The sequence below is a fragment of the Hemicordylus capensis genome, chromosome 5 (assembly GCF_027244095.1).
Source record: "Hemicordylus capensis ecotype Gifberg chromosome 5, rHemCap1.1.pri, whole genome shotgun sequence".
NCBI lineage: Eukaryota > Metazoa > Chordata > Lepidosauria > Squamata > Cordylidae > Hemicordylus > Hemicordylus capensis.
The window spans coordinates 237459786-237484219 of NC_069661.1; the positions used below are offsets into that span (position 1 = coordinate 237459786).

Below are 24434 nucleotides of genomic sequence, written 5' to 3' on the forward strand. Positions count from 1 at the left end.
CCAGCCTCTCTATGCTACTGTTTCAGACATCCCCATCTTTCCTGTCTCAGATAGATGCCTTGCTCTCCCCAGAATGATCCTCAGATGGCCATTTTGTCCAGGTTTTATTGGAAAGTGAAGGGTGTTTGGGGTCTGTTCTCTTTATTCTACAAGAACTGCTCTCAAGAATACATACTCTGCCCAAGTCTCTAATAGCAATGTCTATCATTTACAGCTGCCACCGACTCCTGGTATCGGTCACCAAAGCCAGAGATGCCTTGAGGGAGATACTCCAGACAAATTATCTATCTATATAATTCTCTAAAACGTACCCGTCGCTAATCCCATGTGTGGCAGCTCTCGCAGGAGTTTGTGAGTGAGGGGAAAGCAACAGCAGCAGGGAACATAAGGCCAGCGTACAAGCCAGCAAATGGGAGGGCAGGCGGGGAGAGAAAGTGGCGGCAGGTGGGGGAAGAGAAAGCGGCGGCGGCTGGCCAGAGAGAAAAAACATTGGAGGGGGGGAGAGGGAAGAGGATGTGGGAGGGCTGAGAATGAGGGGCCGTGAATGAGGGAGGAGGGCCTAGAACGAGGGAGAACTAGAAGTGCAGATGCTCTGCGCTTGGGCCAGCTAGTTATATGTAATACCTGAAATAAGTACAGGATTTTTTATAAGACCTGAGATATCCCTGTCAATCTCTGCCTGAGCTCTTAATTTCTCTTACTTCCATGGGTCCTTTACAAGAACATGTGAAGCAAGCAAGCAAGGTAGTCTCTTTCATTAAGCATGAGTGCAGTCTTAGATTACAGTAGTTTTGATTGGGTATTAATGAAGCATTTAAAAATATCAGCGATGGCATACCTTCTAGTAGACAGGGATATGGTCCATGGGATGCACTAAATAGCCAGCCCTTTGTGTGTACCATATAGGGTTTGTAGAGGCTTTACAAAGGCAAATTGGGTAGGATAGGAACATAGGAAGCTGCCATATGCCGAGTCAGGCCATTGGTCCATCTAGCTCAGTATTGTCTACAGAGACTGGCAGCAGCTTCTCTGGGGTTGCAGGCAAAAGTCTTTCTCAGTCATATCTTGGAGATGTCAGGGAGGGAACCTGGCATCTTCTGCATGCAAGCATGCAGGCGCTCTTCCCAGAACAGCCCTATCCACTAAGGGGAATATCTTACAGTGCTCATATATGTAGTCTCCCATTCAGATGCAACCAGGGTGGACCCTGATTAGCAAAGGGGACAATTCATGCTTGCAACCACAAGCATGAATTGTGGTAGCTGCCATCCTACCCAAAAATGCACATATTCAGGACCACTATAAGTCTAGTGCTACTGACTCAAGGAGAAGAGGGGGGTTACAAGGAGGGTGTGTCACACTCACAGCAATGACATTGACAAAGTCATTCTCTCCCAGCGTGTCCAAAATTGTAATAATGGTGTGTTTGGCGATGGTCAGTCGCAAACCTTTCATGCTACCACTGATGTCCACCACTATTATAATATCCTTAGGTGATGTAGCTGCTTGGATGTACCTTGACAGAAACAGAAAAGAGAAACAGTTGATATAAAGTGAATGTACAAGTGAGGCCAAGACAGTTATTCTGGCCATATCGTGCAACACATGTGATCCTAGCCTGAAGAAGTGATGAATAACTGACCTAAAAAGATGGAGGAATCAGGAAAAGGTGGTTTTTTTTCCTTTTCCCAATTGACTAGGCAATTTAAAGATGCATCTCAAAGCTAAGATGTTGGCTTCTCAGAGCTTCTCTGCTCCTCCCATGAATAGAAGCTGGGAGTGTTTCAGGGTTTAGAGAATATGTGAGAAGCAATTGTAAGTCCTGAATAACTAAGAGATGAGAGCTACATTTAAGTACTCCCATCTTGTCAGAATGAGTAATGCTTTGATGTGCATCACACTTTATAATTTCTGCCCCTTCTTACATTATACTGGAGATATGAAAGCTGTTGGAGTGTGGCTCCTTCACACTGCCAGAGTAATGGGGGAGGACTGGGGCTATGTGGGGGAATCTCACACTGCAACCCTTCCAATGCCAGCACCATTCTTCAAATGAAGCCCCTTTCTGAAACTGTTGCTAATAATTATCACAGAGATTGAGGAGGAAAAAGGAGCCATATTAGTGCCTGTACTGACATCCACCCCTGTCTGTTTTCCCATAGCTGTACATAAAGGCTGGGATAGGTTAAGAAGCCTCAAACTAGATCCTTGCTTTTCAGCTACAGCTATCCTATAAATGGATGGTAAACCATTTAGAATGAATTGAGAGATAATTCTAGCTGTAACAGATGTATTGTATATGCTTGCTAGTTAGGCTGCCAGCTTGGTAAAGATAGATAGATAGATAGATAGATAGATAGATAGATAGATAGATAGATTCATTCATACATACGTGCACGCTCGTCACCGCCGCTGGCGCACGCGTGCCATAACGTATGCGGCACACGCACGCCAGCAGCGGAGACGAGCATGCGTGCCACACAGGGCACATGCGCACCAGCACCAGAGGGGGAAGAGCAGGGGGGTAAGTACTACCCCCTCTTAAAGCTACATGCCCCCCAGTGCTGGACCACGCCTCCGTGGTTCCGTGCACATCCCTAACAGTTGAAGAGTAAGGAGCAGCTTTAGCATTCTCTTTAGATACAGTGAACACAGTGACCTATTCACACAATCAAAAACTGTGTTCTACCCAGGTTTGGGAGCTGGATAGAAGTGATTGTGTGGAAGTAAGGGAGGTAGGAGGAAAACCTGGGTAGCCTTCCTTGCTTCCACACAATCACTTCTACCCAGGTTTTCCTCCTACCTTGCTTCCAGACAACTGAAAATTGGGAGTACACACAGCTCCCAAACCTAGGTAGAACATCGTTTTTGATTGTGTGAATGACACAGTGACTAACATGTAGACTAAGGCAGCATCAGTTCTTCTCATGAAGTGCTGGTGCTGCTGAGCTACAGACTAGCACAGCTCCACTGATTGTTCACACAGAGGTAATTATCCCTATGACCTGGAAGCAGATCCCTGAGAGCAGTGCAACCCTCAGGGACCTAACTCCAGGTTGTACAGAGAGTTTGTAGGGGCAGGAGAGATTGTCAAAAATTGTCCCCTGCCCTGCAGATGCTGTATTAGTGTGGAACACAGTAGCAGTGCCCATGCAGCACCAGTGCTCAGTTGTGAACGCTGGTGCTGCCTCAGTCTGCAAGACAGACAGGGAAACAAAGAAGGGGAGATAAAATAGAATGGTGAATCCCTTGAAGTTATCTAGGGCATGTCTCACAGATGGAAGGGAAGCATTTGAAGGTAGAAGCTGCGGTGCAGTATGGAAAGGGCGGGTTTTGCTACAGAAGCCCTTAAAGCCTACCTGCCTTAAGACAGCAAGTGAGGAATAGGAATAGCATTCTCCACAGTTTGGCAAGGTTGGTACACTCCCCATCCAGAATTTCTTGAATCATATTAAAAGATGGGGGAAGACCAATGGGGAAGCCGAAATTGACTGCACACAACAGCTCAATGGCAAATCAGAATCACCAGAAGAACACATGACATAAAAACAAAACATCAGAGCAAGATATCTTTTCAAAATTGCTCACCAGCCTCGATTTCTGCAGTCAAAGGAGAGGACTCCATTTTCATCTGGTGTCCATTTTATTCCTGAAGGACAGCAAAAAAAGGTTTGCCTTGGATATGGTGCCTACAGGAATATATCATGCCCTACTATGTGAGTTATCAGAATGTGAGCTCTTGACTCAGACCTTCCCCCAATCCACAATATTAATTGCTTTTCTCAACACCCTTTTTGAGATGGAGCAATCATCTAGGAACAGGCAGAAGAGACAGAGTATTTTCAATGATGGCACAACATGGAGGAATGCCGTCCATGGGGATCAGACAGGCTTCTTCTCATTCTGCATTTAGGTAGGCTTTTAAGATGCTCCCATTTCAGAAAGCGCTTTCATGTTAGGTTCTGCTGAATTCTGAATTTGGTTATCCAGTTTATTCTCATGCTGCTAAGAGTTTTCATTTTGCATACTTTTATGGGCATTTCAGATGTGATTTTATCTAAGTTGATGTTTTGCATTTTTGATTTGTTCTTAATCTACTGTTTGCTGCTTTCAATATTTTCTAGAAAAGCAGGAGACATTTGTTAAATAAATATTTTCCAGTGCAGGCTGCATACTCACATGGACCCTGTGGTTCCCTTGCTCCGCAGAGCCTAACATTTGAAAAACCCCAAAATGTCTTTATTATTTTCATCACATTGGTAAAGAAAGCAACACTCTGAACCTCTTCTGTTGATTTCTGTGACAGCTCAAGCCATCAGTGCTCTGGTTCTATTATCCATCCATCAGTCAAGTATTAGCCTGTATACAAGACTAACACCTCCAAAAATTCTTTCATGGAGCACTGCTGCACTTGTTTCTTTTTGTTTTACTTGGGGTATATAATCTTTTTGTTTGGATTCCATATTCCTTTGCTCCAGCAAAGGTACTTTTTTGGAGCTTAGAAAGGGTACGGTCTACAAAGGCTATCACTGGCTTTCCTGATTAAAACTTTTAAAATCTGTGATAAAATAATTCTGCTAACTTGACAATAAAAGCATGCAGCCCTAAAAAACCAGCTGGAGAAGAAGAAAGAGGGCTAAACTAAACATAAGGTAGGAGATCCTCTCTTTCCCCGCTTCTGTGGCTCATAGCAGCTTCTGTGCGGGGCAGAGCAGGAGATTTCCATCCAAAAAGCAGCATGGGGAAACTTTAACTCTCCTCCTCCAGCACCATGGCGTCAACACAATTCAGGGTGGAATAGATGCTTTGGGCAAAATAAAAAGATGTCAGGAGATCCAGTCACAGAACTCCCACTTTAAATTTAGTTTGCCCCCCAGGCCCCCCCCCCAAAGGATGAGTTATAGGCAGGCTTCAAATCTAATTAATTCACCATTACTGCAAGTGCCTTCCACCTATGCTTGCTCTACAGAGAATGGACACAATCAAGTCAAAAAGTAACACTTCTAAGTCCCATGGATTCCAATGAGATATATTAGGCATGCATTTAATACTTCCACTGAAACCAATGGACTTTCATCTCTATCCTATGTATGTTTCCGGGAAGAACGTCCCGCAAAGTTCAGTGGGGCCTATGGACAGATAAGCATGCATAGGACAGATGCTTAGCACTGGCTGGATCATACCTACAGGGCTTTCTTTAATGTGCAACCAGACACAAAAAGTGCAGGGTTTTAGTGTGTGGGGGGGTGGGGGGGGTGGGGGGTGGGTGGGAGTGTGATTCTAAAAGAACATTTGTGCAGTTCAAAAATTCAAAATATGCAAAAGCTGTATTATGTTAGATGTGACTGATAACAATGAGAAAAGTAAAGCGTAATCCAGGCTTCTCTAGAACCCAGACCCTGATCAAGCATACCCATTTCATCTCCGCCTGCCAAAGATGCTTCCTGCAGACACCACTGCTACTTCCCAGAGTTTCCTCACCAACAAATATAACACTCTTCTGCAATAGTGCTATCAACTTCCTAGTTCTGAGGATTTTCTCCCACTCTATGTAAGCTTCTAAATATAACTGAATGTGACTCTAGGCCATGAAGTAAGTGCGCACAGACAAGGAAAATACACAGGGGTGTGTTGTAGCCCCACATGCTATGTGTACAAATTACACTCACATACCATTGTGCAGTTCTGAATTTTTGTTGAAGAAAGCCTCTGCTGCAGCATCTCACAGAGAATTCCAGTTTGGTGCACTCCTTTTCTTAGCATAATTAAAACCCACATTTCTGGGGAAAAGGTCAGGTAGGTTTAAGATCTTGTACCTGGGTAAAGTCTGAAGAATCCTGACGAGCTGCCAAAGTACTGCCAAGTAAGAGTCGGATCTCTGTCAAAATTGTCCACAAAAATAGGATTCAAGGCTTCAGACATATAAACCCCATTCAAAATATCAGGGTCTGTGACGAGGGAATAAAAGAAGAAGAAAAACAAGAACCAACTTGTTGACATGAATGGAGAAGGCATAATAGTAAAATGCTGTGGAGGGGACATTCATGCTGACAGGCACTGCCTACAGTATCTTGTAGCCTGTACATAGGCAAGGGTGCGAAAAGAGTGGCCCCATCCATCGGCCAGGGAAAGAGCAGCTGCAGCAGGGAGCCTGATCCCACACTGCCTGCCAGAAAAGATCTCTCTGCTCCAGCTGCCAGTTGTCCCAGGAGGACAGAAGCAAAGAGAAGCACCCTCTGGCTTCTGTCGTCAGCCAGAAAGCTGCTAAGCTGTGTGTAAGTATGGTTTTGTTTGTTTCTTTTAAAATTATTAATGTAATTCATTGTAAGCTGCCTTGAGGACTATTTGGTCAAAAGGTAGGATATAACTTCAATTCAATCAATCAATCAATCACGCACGCACACACACACAGAGGACTGGCCTGTCCACTATGTAGACATGTGCACTATGTCCACTAGCTGGTCGTCTAAGGCACAAATTCTACATGCCTCCGTTTCCCTCTCCAAGCAACCACTGACCTGACTGATTTGCTGGGAGTGCCCTTTCACTCTCCTCCCTGCAGGGGGAGTGGTGGGGGAGAAAGAGTGAGCCAGCAAAGCAACTCTGCCTTGCTCTCTCCCCCATCCCAGCGAATGAGCAGCCTGCATGACTCAAATTAAATCTAGGGTTCCTTGCCTGGGGGAAGTCAAAGTCAAAACTTATCCGAGGGAACCAAAAACCTTAGGGCTGGCCCCACACGTGCACCACACACGTGCACACACAGCCCTTCCTTCTGCAGTGACATGGGCTGGAAGTGTAATAGACACAAATTTATGTGCTGCCTTGTACCAAGCCAAAACATTGGTCCATGCAGCCACATTGTTTCTACCCTGACGACTGGCAGCATGTCAAAGAACTCGGGCATTGTTCATTCCCAGCCCTGCTATCCGAGATCCTTTTAACTTGAGATATTTGGGAATGAACCTGGGATGTAAGGGTGATATATGATGAGAGAGCTGTGAATGATGGTCCAATAATAATAACAACAACAACAACAACAACAACACAGGCAGAATCTCCAATTCCAGTCGAATCAGAGACGTTTCTACCAAAGCATAGAAGGAGAAACTGCAAGAAACGTAGAAACACCAAATAAAGAAGAAACAGTGCAATTCTGGGGGAAATTATGGGACAATCCAAAAGATTATAATAAAAAAGCAGGCTGGATGAAAGAGGTCGAAAAATGTAACCAACAAATGCAAGATCTAATAATAACACCAGAATTAAGAAGTGAAAGAGCAAAGAAGATTAAAAATTGGAATGCTCCAGGCAACGATGAACTGCATGGCTTTTGCCTTAAACACCTAACAAGCCTTCATAAACAACTATCAAAACAGTTCAATCACATTTTGCAAGGAGGTGATATTGAACAATGGCTAACAACTGTGAAAACTCATCTCATCATGAAAGACTCAGCAATAGGTACAGTTCCAAGTAATTATAGACCGATAACCTGCCTGCCAACCATGTTCAGATTATTAACTGGAATAATAGCAGATGAAGTGATGCAACACTTATTAACTAACAAACAGCTTCCAGTTGAACAGAAAGGAAATTGCCCAAACACCAGAGGCACAAAAGACCAGCTGCTGATTGACAAAATGATTTTAGAAAATTGCAAGAGAAGAAAAACCAATCTAAGTGTTGCATGGATTGACTACAAGAAAGCCTTTGATTCATTGCCTCACACATGGATACTAAAATGTTTAGAAACAACTGGTGTCAGTAAAAACATTCAGATATTTATTTAAAAAAGCAATGAGCATGTGGAGTACACAGTTAACAATCAATGGTGAGACACTTGGACAGGTTAGCATTAGAAGAGGCATTTTCCAAGGGGACTCACTATCCCCTCTGTTGTTTGTAATCGCCATGACTCCACTTTCACAAATACTAAACAAAACAGGCCTCGGATACCAAACATCTAAAACATCAAGTCAAATCAACCATCTGTGTACATGGACGATCTGAAGTTGTATGGAAAGTCCCAGTCAGAAATCGAATCACTGCTAAACACTGTCTGTATATTCAGTAGCGATATGGCAATGGAGTTTGGACTAGACAAGTGTGCTGCATTAATAATGAACAGAGGGAAAATAACAAAAACAGAAGGAATAGAACTACCCAATGGAAACAACATCAAGAACCTGGAAGAGAAAGAACATTACAAATACTTGGGCATTCTCCAGGCTGATAACATTGCACACACTGAAGTTAAAAGAAAAATTGGAAGTGAATACATCAGGAGAGTCAGAAAAATCCTCAAGTCCAAACTCAATGGCGGGAACACCATACAAGCCATAAACACCTGGGCTATACCTGTTATCCGATACACTGCAGGAATAATAGACTGGACCCAGGCAGAGCTAGAGACGCTAGATCGTAAGACCAGGAAAATCATGACCATCAATCATGCTCTGCACCCCCGCAGTGATGTCGATAGGCTATACCTCTCTCGCAGCTCAGGTGGAAGAGGAATGCTGCAAGTCCATCAAACAGTAGAGGAGGAGAAAAGAGGCCTTGAAGAATATATAAGGGACAGTGAAGAAGATGGACTTCAAATGGTCAATAGCGAGAAACTATTCAACATCAATGAAACAAAGCAGGCCTACAAGAAAGTACAAGTCAAGAACCAAGCAGAAAAATGGAAAAATAAGGCACTGCATGGTCTATATTTGCACAACATAAGTGGAAAATCAGACATCACCAAGACCTGGCAATGGCTTAAGAATGGCAACTTGAAGGAAGAAACAGAGGGTTTAATACTGGCTGCACAAGAACAGGCACTAAGAACAAATGCAATAAGAGCAAAAGTCGAAAAATCAACAACAAACAGCAAGTGCCGCCTTTGTAAAGAAGCAGATGAAATTGTGGACCACCTAATCAGCTGTTGTAAAAAGATCACACAGACTGATTACAAACAAAGGCATGACAAGGTAGCAGGGATGATACACTGGAACATCTGCAAAAAATACAAGCTACCTGTAGCCAAAGATTGGTGGGACCATAAAATTGAAAAAGTTGTAGAAAATGAAGATGTAAAAATATTATGGGACTTCCGACTACAAACAGACAAACATCTGCCACACAATACTCCAGATATAACTGTAGTCGAGAAGAAAGAAAAACAAGTTAAAATAATCCACATAGCAATACCAGGGGATAGCAGAATAGAAGAAAAAGAAATAGAAAAAAATCACAAAATACAAAGATTTACAGATTGAAATTGAAAGGCTGTGGCAGAAAAAGACCAAAATAATCCCAGTGGTAATTGGCGCCCTAGGTGCAATTCCAAAACAACTTGAAAAGCACCTCAACACCATAGGGGCCACAGAAATCACCATCAGCCAATTACAAAAAGCAACTTTACTAGGAACAGCCTATATTCTGCGACGATATCTGTAACAACAGCAACAACATTGACAATAAAATTCAGCCATCCCAGGTCCTTGGGAAGGACTCGATGTCTGGATAAAACAAACCAGTCAATAACACCTGTCTGACTGTGTAAATTAATAAAAATGTCATATTATTGTTGTTGTTGTTGTTGTTGTTGTTGTTGTTATTAAACTAAATGCAGCAGTGTGTGTTTGCTGCACAAGTTTCCTTATCTAAATCACCCCCAAACTGTTATTTGCTTCACGGGGGGGGGGATTAAGGTATTTGGATCATCCCCTCCCCCACAGTAAAGAATGAATGTCCTATCAAACTAGCAGCCCCTCACTTGTGGCTGTATTTGGTTAAAAACAGCAACAACAACAATATTGGGAGATCAAGCATGGAACCTGCAGTGAAAAATGTTGTTTATCCCTTATACATGCAAAACATGTACTCTTCCGCTGAACTTGCATTTTTAAAAGTGCAGCTGCAAATACTCACAAATCTGGAATCTGAGCTAGAAACGGGGTCGCCAGTACGTGCATGAGCACACAGAACATGCAAGCCTATGGTCACAGCTCACTTCTCTTCCTCTGCTCCTAGGGCTGCCAACTGTGCTTTGTTACTTCAGCTGTGGCTTTGTTGCAGCCCTAATAATAGAAGCGAGGCAGGAGTGCTGTACCTTTGTTGTAGACATTAGTTGGAAGCTGTATATCACTGAATGTCGTGTTCACCAGCAAGTTATTGAAGTGCTCATTTGGCTCCAAGATGAATTCAGCACCAAGTTCCATGTAATTATCCTTTTCATCCTTTTCGTTGATGAGAACAGCATTGTAATAATCAAACTGTTGAAGAAGAGAAATTCGAGAGACGGTATGTAAGATGTCAACTTCATATTGGTGCTGAGATATAAACTGTTGGCATGGGAGTGTCGGGAGAGTCCCCAAATTTGTTCAGATCAAGAGTACAGCAGTTCACACAATTGACACTTGAGTAGGAGATGCATCCTACCCAAGATCAGGAGCTCTGCACACTCGCATTTCGTGATCATCTGTAAGTGTAACGCAAGGTAGGAAGTGAGGAGATTGATCATTTGCGAAACCCTAGCTGGGTAGGATGGTTTCCCCTCCTACCTTGTTCTGAAGCTGGGGACAGAATCTGCATGAACAAAATCACACAAATTTGCTTTCCAAGTCACACTGATTCAGAGATAATAAAACTATCTCCTGCTCACCCGAGGTTAACCTGCAACAGCCACTGGCAGACCCAATGGCTACAACAAGATCCCTAGATTTTGAGTTCCTAGATTCCTATTAAGTTGTTGATTTCCACTGAGCTGAATTCAGCAGCAGGTTATGTAAATCTAAGGTTAAGAACAGGTCAACTTTCTATTGTAATATACAATATGCAGAATAATATTAAACACCTATCTTTATATACTTAGCACACTGTTTCTAATGGAGAGCAGCCAGATATTTCTGGGAATGTTGACAGTTGCAACTTGTCATTCTGGGATGAAAAAAGCTGCACCTGTTGAAATTCCATTACAAGCACATAAGATCTGTCCTTTGAATATGATATATTAAAAGAGGAAGGATGTGAAGCTACACATCTCCTACTTGCACTGCACATTCAGTGTAGATACTGGATTTTTTGCTGACCTACATTCACAAACACATTTTATATTCCACTGGATTTAATGCTGATGAATTTGTCAAACTTATAGCTGAGTTTCAATCCTCCAGTCTGCCTCAGCAACACAGAACATCTAGGTAATTGGCAGTTGTGCTAACTGGATGTCTGCCGATATAAAGTGGCATATGGGAGTTCATTAGATGCCAGAGTTTGAATAGTGGGGATACAGATAATTGGGATGAATAATGCACTGTATATATTTGTAGGCCCACTTGGAATTGACCTCTGCACAGGTTTCCTGACCCAATTCTCCACAAACACATTGCCTAGTCTTTGATAGTTAAATGAATCTTCTATTTATTTTCACCATGGTCTCAAATGTTGAACTGGTAAACTGAAGTCTAAATCAACACTATTAAATTCAAACGTCTTTCTAGGTACAGTTTATAAAACCAACCCAATATCTTGACAGTTATATCCAGATAGACTTTGGATTGCTGGAGATTACCAAATTATCAGAGCATTCCAAACATTTTCTGAAGCATCTACTGTGAATGCACATGTCATTTTCAAGGAATGGAGTTCACAGCCAAACACCAGCCCAGTATAAGCATTTTCCTTTTTCAAGCAGCCCTCATTTTGAGTCCTTTTAATTTTTCTTACTATCCAATAACCTCATTTCATCTCCTACTCCCAAAACAATTCCTTTTGTCATGGAACACTCAATATTAATAATACTTAATAATTAGCATTTATATAGAATATTTCAAGTGTTCAGAGTCCTATTCTACAAAAAAAAAAGGGGGGGGGGGACATAAGAACAGCCCTGCTGGATCAGGCAAAAGGCCTATCTAGTCCAGCATCCTGTTTCACACAGTGGGCCACCAGATGCTTCTGGGGAGCCCACAACAGGCAAGAGGCATGTGCATGCCCTCTCTTCCGCTGTTGCTCCCCTGCAACTGGTATTGAGAGGGATCGTGCCTCTGAGGCGGCCCACAGCCACCAGTCTAGTAACCACAGATAAACCTGTCCTCCATGAATTTGTCTAAGCCCCTTTTGAAGCCATCCAAGCTGGTGGCCATCACCACATCTCATGGCAAGGAATTCTATAGATTAATTATGCACTTTGTGAAAAAGTACTTTCTCTTGTCCGTCCTAAATTTCCTGACCTTCAGTTTCATGGGGTGACCCCTGGTTCTAGTATTGTGAGAGAGGGAGAAAAATTCCTCTCTGTCCACCCTCTCCACTCCATGCAGAATTTTATAAACCTCCGCCATGTCTCCCCTTAGTCGCCTCTTTTCCAAGGTAAACAGCCCCAGGTGCTGTGGCCTAACCTCAGTGCTCCAGCCCCCTGATCATCTTGGTTGCCCTCTTCTGCACCTTTTCTAGTTCTACAATATCCTTCTTAAGATAGGGTGATCAAAGCTGTACACAGTACTCCAGATGTGGCCACACCATAAATTTGTATAAAGGCATTATAATATTAGCATTTTTATTTTCAATCCCTTTCCTAATGATTCTTAGCCTTTTTCAAAGCTGCCACACACTGAGTTGACACTTTCAATGAGCTGTCCACCATGACTCCAAAATCTCTCTCCTGGCTAGTCACTGACAGCTCGGATCCCATCAGCGTTTATGTGAAGTTGGGGTTTTTTGCCTAAATATGCATCACTTTACACTTGCTTACATTGAACTGCATTTGCCATTTTGTTGCCCACTTCCCCAGTTTGGAGAGATATTTTTGCAGCTCCTCACAATCTGTTGTGGAATTCACTACCCTAAATAGTTTAGTGTCATCTGCAAATTTGGCCACTTCGCTGCTTACCCCAACTTCTAGATCCTTTATGAACATGTTAAAGAGCACTGGTCCCAATACTGATCCCTCGGCCCCCAACTTCCTACCTACCTTCACTGTGAAAACTGTCCATTTATTCCTACCCTCTGTTTCCTGTCCTTCAACCAGTTATTGATCCACACATAAACCTGTCCGCTTTTCCCATGGCTGCTAAGTTTACTCAAGAGCCTTTGGTGGGGAACTTTGTCAAAAGCTTTTTGAAAGTCCAAGTACACTATGTCAACCGGATCGCATTTATCCACATGCCTGTTGACACTCTCAAAGAATTTCAAAATGTTCGTGAGGCAAGACTTGACCTTTCAGAAGCCATGCTGGTTCTCCTTCAACAAGGCCTTTTCTTCTTTATTTTAACAAAGTATGTTTTCCATCAATTTACCTGGCATTGCATTGCAGTTACATTGGCTACTTCCCAGTCCTCTGGTACAGAGCTTGATTGTAGGGACACGTTAGAAAATCTCATTGGGGTTAAGCAATTGAGAATAACGTTATTCCTGAATCAGACAACTGCAAAAGGCAGGGTTCACTTTTTGACCATGTGGACAGAGCCTAACTCTATACAGTTGTACATGTGTAGGCTCTGTTCAGTCCACATGGAACTTGGAGGTTAGAAGTGAAGACAGCAGGTGTGATCCCAATTCTCACCATTCCTAGTATTCCATGTATTCACTGAACACGTAAAAAAGGCTAACCACAGTGAAAGGCTGTAATTAAATCATTCATAGGAACATAGGAAGCTGCCATATATGAATCAGACCATTGGTCCATCTAGCTAAGTATTGCCTACACAGACTGGTAGCAGCTTCTCCAAGGTTGCAGGCAGGAGAGTCTCTTAGCCCTATCTTGGAGGTGCTGCCAGGGAGGGAACTCGGAACCTCCTGCATGCAAGCATGCAGATGCTCTTCCCAGAGCGGCCCCATGTCACCTGACGACCTATGACAAAATTTATATTTCACATTCATTCATCTCCCACACAGTCATTTTGGAAATGTTGAAGATGTTATTGTTCCCAAGAACTCTGGTCTGTATTATTTGGAAATGTTCCCATTGACTCCTTTGGGGCACATGTAATTTACAGACCTTATTTAATCATGTTCTTAAAGCTGGAGCTCTCATTTAATCACCTCATTCAAGGATATTGCAAGAGCCTACTAGAACCTGTGGCACCTTGGATTGTGAGTGCATTGCTTGTGGCAAAGCATATTATTTTACAGTCTATAATTGAAAATTGAGTTGAAGATCTTTTAGACCTGTCCATTAAATATCTAATCATGTACTACACTAGAGATTAATCAGAGAAGCTTAATGTAATTTGACAGCCTTTACTAGAATTGTTAACATAACTGAATGTAATTCTTTGGCTGGAGCAAGAACAACTCCTTCTCCTTTTAATTTAATATTTTCTCATTATTTTAAACCTGTGTTTTTGACAGCCAACTACTGACTGTATTGGGAAATGTTGGCTGGGGAATAAAATGATGGTGCAATTTTTCTAAATTGGGAGATATCAAAAATCTCATCTCTGTACTATGGATTTTCTCCTCTTCTGTTAATATTCAATAAAACAGTGTATATAAAGGTTATAAAGTTAATATTCAATGGCTGACATCCAGAGCAACAGCACAAGCATGCAAGGGGAGCTGCATCCTTGAAGCCAGAGGTAGCATCTCATAGTTAGAGGCCTCCCCACAGCTGTTGGACCTGCATCTGTGGGGCAAGGAGCAATTTGGGGAAATCTGCTTTTGGAAAAGCCTCGTGCCTTCCAAATGTATGTCCCTAAGGGCTGTGTGATCTTCAGGGACATAATTTGAGAAGGTGCAGGGCTTTTCTGGAGGCAGATAATAGATCCCAAAATTTCTCCCCAACACCATGCATAGTCATAGTGCAGTGGGGAAGCCATGAGGATGCAGCCTCTGGCTGTGGTGACCCAGCTTCCCTTGCATCCTCATGTCATTGCTCTGGATGCCAGCCATTGAATATTAACTTTATAACCTTTATGTAAACTTAGTACAGGAGTTTAGTGCAAAAGTATTTCACTTTCAGCTACAAGCTACATATTGTAGAGGTATGCAAGTCGGCTTGGTTCGAGCCAGGCTCAACGTTGAGCTGTCCCCACCCCCACAGCTGTGACAGCTGCTGCAACTTGCACTTGTAAGTATTAAATTACTTCTGCCCTGCCCCCTCTACCATTAGGAAAGCCCCTCTGCCCTGCCCCTTTAGTGGTAATGGGGAATCCTCACCAGACCCCCCCTTTACCAGTAGAGATCCAAACCGGCTTGAATGGGTTTGCTGGTTGGACCGGACCAGGTCCAGTTCGATTGGAACCAAAACTGAGCCAGGCCAGGTCAGTTTGAATCTGGCTCGGATTCGAGCTGAATTGGCCTAGCCAGTTTTGTGCACAGCCCTAGCACATTGCAGGGAGAAATTGTCTGGAGGTTCTTAGAGATGTTCTTCATATGTTTAGTGGATGTGAGCATGGGAGTGCAGTATTTCAGGCTCTGTCTTTACCTACATGAGTTCATTAGAGCATATGCAGAAAGACTCTGTGCATATAGTTGTTCTCACAGGAGGCTCTCTGCACAGTTAGGAACCCTGCTTTTCAAAGGCTCCTGATCACATGTAAAGAGAACCTTCTAAGAATACAGTTTTATACACAGGACCTCTCTGCAGACATTTTAATAAGTGTGTGTTGGATGGGAATAGAGCCTCCCTCCACAATGTCACCCACCTCCATAAGTAAAGTTCTCCATCTTACCAGAATGTCACATTAAGAATTTATCTGGTTGCTTTAGTAAAATGTTTGAAGTAATAGAAGTGGTTCCATATACTCTTGGAATTTGGACCAGATACGATTAGTGCTTCTGTGTATATGGGATTTTCCATGACATTTTTCCACTTGATAAAAATTTAAATCAAAACTGAGGTCACTGGGTCACCATAATGGACTTGTATGGATTGCGTGGATTTCTATGCAACTGATTAAAACATGATTCCATCGGAATACATTTAGTTCATTTCCTCAAATGTGTTTTCCAAAAAAGTGAACTGATACTTTGTACCTTCTTATGTTGTATGTATCCCCAGTTCTGTGTTATTCTTCATATTCCTATAGGGTGTGCTTTGTTACTATTCTTTCACATTATTAGAGCCTATTATATATTCTTTATTAAATGGTCTTTATATAGTATGGTGGAGATCTGTTTGGTTTGTGTTCAGCTACTCAGATGTAAACAAGCATATGATAGCATCTTTATGGTGAAAAACATTTATGGTATCAAGTGCCATTTTAAAGTAATTCTGCACCCAAATGTCAATGACATTTACGTTGATAACAAGCATGAAACCTTTGGTCACAAGGAGACATAGTAACCTCTGACAGGGAGTACAGTTATGCCTAGGCCATGGCGGCTTTAGACCTTGATGGACTGCTAACCTAAGCCACAGTGCCACTTTCGACAAAAGATCACACCCTAGAAACTAGTTACCAAGGCCACAGCCTTTCAGTCAGCAAATATCTATCAGCACGATAAAGAGTTCATTGTCAGTTCTACACTTTTATCAACCACTTATATCAATTACATTAATTTTCACATTTTAAAAAAATTCTGGTCTAAACTAAAGGTTCAGCGCTGGAGCAATCATTCAAATGTTTGCTTTTCTGCCATGCAACCCAACCCCAGACATGGAATGATTCAGCAGCAGCCATAGTTGTGATCACAGGATGCTATAATCTGACTAGTGCTCCATAATTGTGGAAGTGGCTGGTGGCTCTTACAGTAAGCCACTACATATAATGCAATTCTCCTCAGCATTACTCCACGCAATCTGTACCTAAGGAAGGATCATATGAAGAAAAGAGGCTGGCTCACATGCATGCTCAGTCACTTGATGACTGCAACAAGAAGTGATAACTTGTGGGTGTGAATGAGTGTGTGAAGGAATCCCAGATATTGTTGACTACAGCTCTCAGAATTCCTAGCTGCAGCGGGCTTTGGCTGAGGATGCTAGGAGCTGTAGTCCACAACCTCTGGGATTTTCTGTTAGAGGGAACACAGGTCACCACTGATCTACATGAAATACATTCATGTTAGAATAAAGACAATATGTTTCAGAGGAGCCAATTCATGCATTCTACTCCCAGACATCAAATGTAGAGAAATCAAGTGATGTACAAGTACTTCCCAAAGTGTCAGCTCAGATGTTTGACTTCTCAGTATGAATCACTGATCCTTGGGAGACGCAACTTCTTATTTCCCTCCATTGTGAAAATTGTCGATTTATTCCTCCTCTCGGCTTCCTTTTCCTTAACCAGTTATCAGTCCATAATAGAATCTGTCTTCTTATCCCAGGACTGCTAAATTTACTTAAGAGCTTTTGTTCTGTCAAAAGGTGTTTGACTGCAGAAGTATATATTGTCAACTGTATCACCTCTATCCTTGTGCTTGTTGACACTTTCAAAGAACACTAAAAGGGTAGGAAGGCAGGACTTTTGCAGAAGCCATGCTGATTCTTCATCAGCAAAGCTTGACCTTCTATATGCTTAATAATTTTGCCTAATTATGCTTTTCACCAATATATCTGAAATCTGTTTTGGAGAGCTAACCAGCTTGTAACTTCCTGGATCCCTTTTTAAAAATCAATGTTATAATGACTACCTTCCAGTCCTCTGACACAGAGCCCAATTTTAGGGGCAAGTTGCATATTTTTGCTAGAAGAACAGCAATTTTTCATTTGAGCTCTTTAAGAACTCTTGAGTGGATATCACTCAGACCTAATAATTTGTTAATTTTTAATGTTTTGATATACCCCAGAACATTATCTCTTGTCACTCCTGGTTTACTCAAGTGGTGTCGGTGCCTGTTTTATTGGCATTGTTTGGAACACTTTCCTTTTTTCTTTCCTGGAATTCAGCAAAAGGAACATTGAAAAGTGTGTTATTTGGGGGCTCTTGCAGTCAGGCCTGAAGAGGAGCCCTGAACAATTTTTATTTTTATTTATTTAACATATTTTTATACCACTCAAAACCTATGTCTCTGGATGGTTACAACAAATAAATGACAACAGAGAAATTAAAACTTTGGTTAAAATAACAAAAAGTTAAAACATTACAATTTAAAACCTTAAAACAATATTTTAAAACAATGTTAAAACTATTATAGCAATAGCAATAGCACTTACATCTATATACCGCTCTATAGCCGAAGCTCTCTAAGCGGTTTACAATGATTTAGCATATTGCCCCCAACATTCTGGGTACTCATTTTACCGACCTCGGAAGGATGGAAGGCTGAGTCAACCTTGAGCCCCTGGTCAGGATCGAACTTGTAACCTTCTGGTTACAGGGCGGCAGTTTTACCACTGCGCCACCAGGGGCTATTAGAACAGTATTTAATTAAAAACCTGGGTGAACAAATGTGTCTTTAAATTTTTTAAAAAAATTGTCAGAGATGGGGAGGCTCTTATTTCAGCAGGGAGCTTGTTCCAATGTTTTTGAATTAATGCATGACTTACCTGAAGGGAAGAGTTGAACTCATGGTACAGATCTGCATCTTCTGCTGCTTCAACCAACCGCTAATAAAATTAGATTAAAAAAAAACAAAAAAAACCACAAAGGGAAAATGAGGAACTAACTCACAAAATTCTTCAAAAGCATTCATCAGAAACGTTTTGTGGAATTTTTTTCTTTTGTTTTTTCATATTGTAATGATGAAAGACAAAGTGGTTCCAGTTTAGGGGAACTACCCTTTCCCCTGAAAGAGACGCTATGGCCGCATTTGCACGTAACGCAGAACCCGCAGTTCCACTTCCCATCCCCACCCAGGTCTACTCTCTGCATTCAGAGAGCGGGCTCTCTGAAGTCAGGGAAACCACAGAGAGTAGGGGGAACTGGCTGTCCAGGCTCCCTTCTTGCTTGAAGGCCAGCCCACACAGCCAATCACAGCCGGAGAGAGAGGGGAGCTTCCTCCCTCTACATCAGATGTCACACGCCCAGATGCACACCCTCAGGTCACTTGACAAATGGGACTAGAGTTGCAAGCATTCGGACCTAACAGCTTGGAAACCTTGGACCCTGCAACTCCAGTTCCGTGTTACATGTGAATGCGGCCTATGCCTTCAATATGGGCAATATAAAAATATGCTAAATTAATTAATAAATTAATTAAAATAAAATATATCAGGTTCAGTCTTTCCCAGAATGGATATGTGATGGTGAGAAATGTTTTGCCTTTTGAATTTCTATCTGTCATAAAACTGTTAAAAGCACATACTGTCACATTTCTGAGGCAAAAACATGTCAACTCTATACTTGGTCTATATGTCTTGTTGAACCCAAAATAAGGGCTGGGAAAGAATTTTATTTATTATTTATTTAGCATATTTGTATACTGCCCATTACTGAAGTCTTTAGGCGGTTTACAACATTAAATAAATTAATAAATACAATTTAAAACATATAAAAGTTCAAATTAAAATAGCTAAAATCCACTAAATAGCTAAAAAGCTTGGCTGAAGAGATTATTATTTATTTTTTTAAAACATTTATATCCCGCTCTTCCTCCAAGGAGCCCAGAGCGGTGTACTACATACTTGAGTTTCTCCTCACAACAACCCTGTGAAGTAGTATAGGCTGAGAGAGAAGTGACTGGCCCAGAGTCAGCCAGCTAGTACCATGGTTGAATGGGGATTTGAACTCGGGTCTCCCCGGTGCTAGTCCAGCACTCTAACCACTACACCACGCTGGCTCACAGCATGAGATGTGACTTCAGTTATTTCATAAAGGTGAACAGAATACAGAATGCTTTCTAATTCTATGCAAATCTTTCCTGAGGTAAGGTTAAATTTAGCAGGTTATATTTGCAGCCTCTCTAGGTCATCTTTATCAGTTCCCTGGATAGTCTTTTCAGACTGCTGAATGCTCTATTTATAGAGAAAACAAATGTAAGAAAGAAGCAACATCAAAACTGCACTCTGCTGTTTAAGTGGAACCCTAAGGAAAAACAGTCAAGCAGCCCTTCTTCTAGCGAGTTTACTAGTATCAAGCCAATAAGCAGCTACCATGGTCAGAGGTTCATTGAACCAAGAACTGTCTGTCTGGCCTAATTAAACCATGATCAAATAGCCACTTATAAACATTGCTGACTGTGCAGACTAAGCTACCATACATGTGGCCCCCCCAAAATCTTTGTCACTGCACAGATACCCCAAACCTTTGATTATCTATGTATGAATTACACAAAATTAGCTACTTGGATAATAAATACATACAAATGAGGACTAAACTACAATTATGCAGGAGACCCATCTTTTCTTCTCTTTCTTTTTAATGAACTGCAACCACACAGAGATCTTAGTTTGACTGGGACCATGATAGAGGAGAAGAAGGAATGCAATTTCACAAACACACATATACACCATTTCTGCAATTAAAATTGGCCCTACATGCTGTTTTGTACCCTGTGGGAAACAATAGTTGTCTTATATCAAGTCAGGCCATTGGTCCATTGAGCTCAGTATTGTCTATTCCAGCTGACAATGGCTCTCCAGGTTTTCAGGCAGGGGTCTTTTCCTGCCCCACCTAGAGATGCTGGGAATTGAACCTGGGACCTTCTGTGGGAAAGCATACTCCTCACCACTAAGCTAAAGCCTCTCTCCTGTATTTAAATACAGATATCTTCCCCACCCCCATCTCCGCCCCCGGCTCCATGGAGGCCAATCAGCAGTTTGGGGAAAACAATTTTGATTGAGAACACAGAACAAAGGGAAGGGGTTACACACACACACACACACACACACACACACACACACACACACACACACAACACCTGTTCCAATCAAATTGGCAGCCCACCGCCCCCACTTTTCACCTGCATTTCTTTAAAAAAGAAAACTGGGAGATTCAGTAATGGATCTCCTTTGTATTTGATTCTGAGCATAACCCCTTCCCCCCAAAATGATGGGATTTCTTTCAATATTCTTTGTTAATGACAGCCAAACTTATGTCATTACAGCTCACGACCCTTTGGCAGTAGCTGAAGAAAAACACATGAAATGTGTTAGATACGAATCAGAACACAGCGTATATATGCATCCTTTCTTGCAAGTGAATTTCAATGAAAATTGAACATTTCTAAGCTTTTGCAAACCATTTCTGTTACATTTCTAAATATATATGTGTACACACAAACAATAAGACATTAAAGAAAAATAATCTGTGTTGGAATATTTGATATGAAAATATTGTTCACAATCTAACATGTATTCTCTAAGAAGGAATGAGAGGAAAAAATATGACTGGTGGTACTACTACTTCAAGAAGCAGGGCTGACATACTGACTAACAAGGTGTCTGGGTAACAAGAGACTGCGGAGATACAACTGAGGCTCACACACAATTTCCCCAGTCACTCTACACATGCACTGTTGCACAAGTAGGCAAAATGTCCCCACTCTGCCCGTACTCGAGAAACACACACGGCTTCCTTTCTTCTAGAGCACTTCTGGAGCACAGAGCAAGGATGTTTCACTCGCTTGCGCAATGACATGCATGTAAGGGACTGGAGGAGTGGCGCATAGCCCCAGTATCCCAACATTACCCCTGTGCCTCATTAGTCAGGATGTCAGCCACTACTTCCAGACCTAGTATATCAGGGTACCTTAGGCCACACAAAGCAAAAGGGCAATTATCTGGAGCGGAGGGATGCCAAGGGGATAATGCTCTGATAGGTAGAATACACCCAGGTGTGGATCCAAGTAAAGCTGACATCTAGGACATCTATTCAATGGCCCTGGACTCAAGGAACAACCTGTAACTATAGTCAAGAAGGGCAGTCACTAGGTCAAGCTAAGCCCAATGCCTTTTTTTTAACCATATGGTCTGATTTTATCTTATTTACTAATCAGGAAAATTTTGTTCATTCTCTACCTTCCAATTATATTAATATCTGGAAAGATGGTTAAACAAAGCTGTTGTGTAATTAAGTAGGAACTGGCGTTTTTATGTTTGTAAAAAGAGAGATTCTTGTTAGTGATTCTTGCTGTTTTCTCATGAATGATTGTTTGTTTTGTGTCATGGTTAATAAAGAAGAAAGAAGAAAGAAGAAGAAAGAAGGGCAGTCACCAGATACAAATAGTGATCTTGCACAGGGTCCCACATATGCTTGCAGGGATTCAGTGCTGTCCTCTTTGATTACTACAGTCATCATTCCCCATCCTGCTATTCCTATCCCCCAACAGAGGTCTGCAGGGAAGGAATGAAGAGGAAAATATACACATGTCCACCCCCAGCACAGTACCTCCAGTGACTGTTGCTGGTGTCTATCTTATGTTTCTTTTTTTGATTGTGAGCCCTTTGGGGACAGGGTTCCATCTTATTTGTTTGCTATTTCTCTGTGTAAACAGCCCTGAGCCATTTTTGGAAGGACGATATAGAAATTGAATAAATTATAATCAATAACAACAACAACAGCAAGTGAATAAGCATATAAAGAAAGCTCCTTCAATTCATGTCTTTTCTTGCTGCTGCAGATGGCTTGCTAGAAGGAGGAGTGGGAATTGGCCATAGACATGGTAGCAGGTAAGGGCAGAAACCTGCCATGATCATAGGCAACAGTGGAGAATGCAATGAGACTGCTGCATAGAATCTTTTCACCCTGCACATATTCACTCGGAGAAGATTTGCCCCGACTGAAAAGCCAGTTTGGTCTGTGGTTGTGTGAACTGGCCTTGAGCTACAGCCAGACCAGTGAAATGTGGTTGGTGTTGATCAGTGATGACCAAAAACAGGTGCGTAACGAGGCTGGAGTGGGCCCAGAGACAAAATTTTAAAATGGGCCCCTCGCTGATACACACACACTCACTTCACATGTGACTTGCCTCTGGGGGCCCCCTCAAGGCGTGGGGGCCCCCAGGCAGCCGCCTCCCCTTGCCTAATGGTAGTTACGCCCCTGAAAACAAAGGAGGCTAGGACTCTGTACCTTTAATAATGCACAGGAGAGGGAACAGTAGCAGGAGCAAGTCGGTGTAGATGGGAATGCTGCCCTTACTGAAATTCCATCTTCTAGATAGATAGATAGATATTTTATTTACGACCCATGGTCAGCTTAGTATCTTCTAGATGACAACTCAAGGGTGCTTTCCAGATTACTGCCTGCAATGGGGTCATGACAAATATCTGAAGTGCACTTCCACACTTCCTGTGTTGTGGCACGGCAGTCCCTACGCTGACAGTAGGGTGCCATTCAGATTTCCAATGCCTTGTTTCTAATTTAATCGCTGCCATATAGTGCTATAACATTGTATGTCTGGTGTTTAAAAGTTGCTGTTTTTTCGGTTTGTTAGTTTTCATGAGACTGCTCCCCCTGCTGGGCACTTTGCTATTTACGTTTTGAATGCGATTTGCCTGAACGGAAGCATTTTGCCGCTGTTGAGCGGCTAACCTGGAAAGCGCCAAGGCACAGGAATCCTTGCCTGTTTTGCATCTGGTAGCCATACTCGATCTCATGGTCCTGAGAAAACAGAGCCTGTGAACCAAGTTCCACACTTGCAGCATGTTGATAGCTCCATCAGCACCATCCTTTGATGCTGTTTAGAAGTTACTGTACATTAAAGGAGTATGCTCTATTTGAAATCCTCCTTTTCCTCTCACTCTTGGCTGGGGAAAAACAGGAGCAAAATACCTCAACTGCTTCAACTTTTCTTCTCAGCATGCTTTCCATTTCTTCAGAGAACTTCTTCACCAGCTCCAAGCCGTCCACCTCTTCGATCTTCAGAGTTGGCTCCACATCTTTATACTTCTGTCAGGAGAAACAAGGGAAGTCATAGGTGAATCACAAATTTCACAAGAGGAATGTCTTGAATTAAATATCACTGAAGTGGAGCACAGTAGCTACTGTGTTGCTGAGATTTCCAACAACTACAATCTGGATCAATAAAAAAGGGGTTGTGAAGGAAGGGAACTAACACTGCATCAGTTAAAAGAGGTTTCATCCAAATTCGAAACATCTCTAAAACTGCCGTGTCATGGCTTTGGTTTCGAGTGACTGCCAGGAAACAGACTCAAAGGGGGAGGAGCCTATTCGCTCCATGGTACTAGTTGCTGAGGTGCAGACCCCAGGCCCTGGCATCAAATATGGATTGGGCATTAAGAAGCCCATAGAACTTGGACCTGGTCCCCCAAAGACAGTTCCTCCTGAGCCAGATTCCCCTGAGGATTGGATCCTGTCATGTCAAGACCCTCTCACTCCCAGTCTCAGTGCCTTTTCACTAATGCAGATAATAAATCAGGCAGTAGTGGGGTTTGGGGGGGAAGCTACAAAAGGAGGCATTAGAAAAACCATCATTGTCCCACAAGATGATACGAATGGTTCAAACTATACCTCATCAGATGCAGTGCACAATGCGGTGGGCTGGACGCTGCATGGCTTCGGTGTTTATTCACATATGCAACATATATAAGCATGAGAGCTAAAGACAAGAGGCATCGACCTCCCACAAAGGGATTTAACTTCCAGGGAACCAGGGGCAGGGGCGTA

General features: G+C 42.3%; 1 protein-coding gene across 7 annotated transcripts in view; it reads right to left on the reverse strand.

Annotated features, from left to right (window-relative positions):
- The window catches only part of CACNA2D4 (calcium voltage-gated channel auxiliary subunit alpha2delta 4), a 301745-nt gene that overhangs the window by 219724 nt on the left and 57587 nt on the right, over nucleotides 1–24434 (reverse strand). For 6 of the 7 annotated variants that reach the window (XM_053255008.1, XM_053255007.1, XM_053255006.1 and 3 more), the window contains 6 exons: nucleotides 23580–23696; nucleotides 18416–18475; nucleotides 10100–10262; nucleotides 5817–5948; nucleotides 3589–3649; nucleotides 1366–1516 (listed from right to left, as the gene is read on the reverse strand). In XM_053255008.1, coding sequence (XP_053110983.1) covers nucleotides 1366–1516; nucleotides 3589–3649; nucleotides 5817–5948; nucleotides 10100–10262; nucleotides 18416–18475; nucleotides 23580–23696 — 684 coding nt within the window. Of the gene's footprint in view, nucleotides 1–1365; nucleotides 1517–3588; nucleotides 3650–5816; nucleotides 5949–10099; nucleotides 10263–10857; nucleotides 10948–13283; nucleotides 13334–18415; nucleotides 18476–23579; nucleotides 23697–24434 lie in introns of those variants that run through there. The other variant, XM_053255011.1, reaches the window with a different exon arrangement.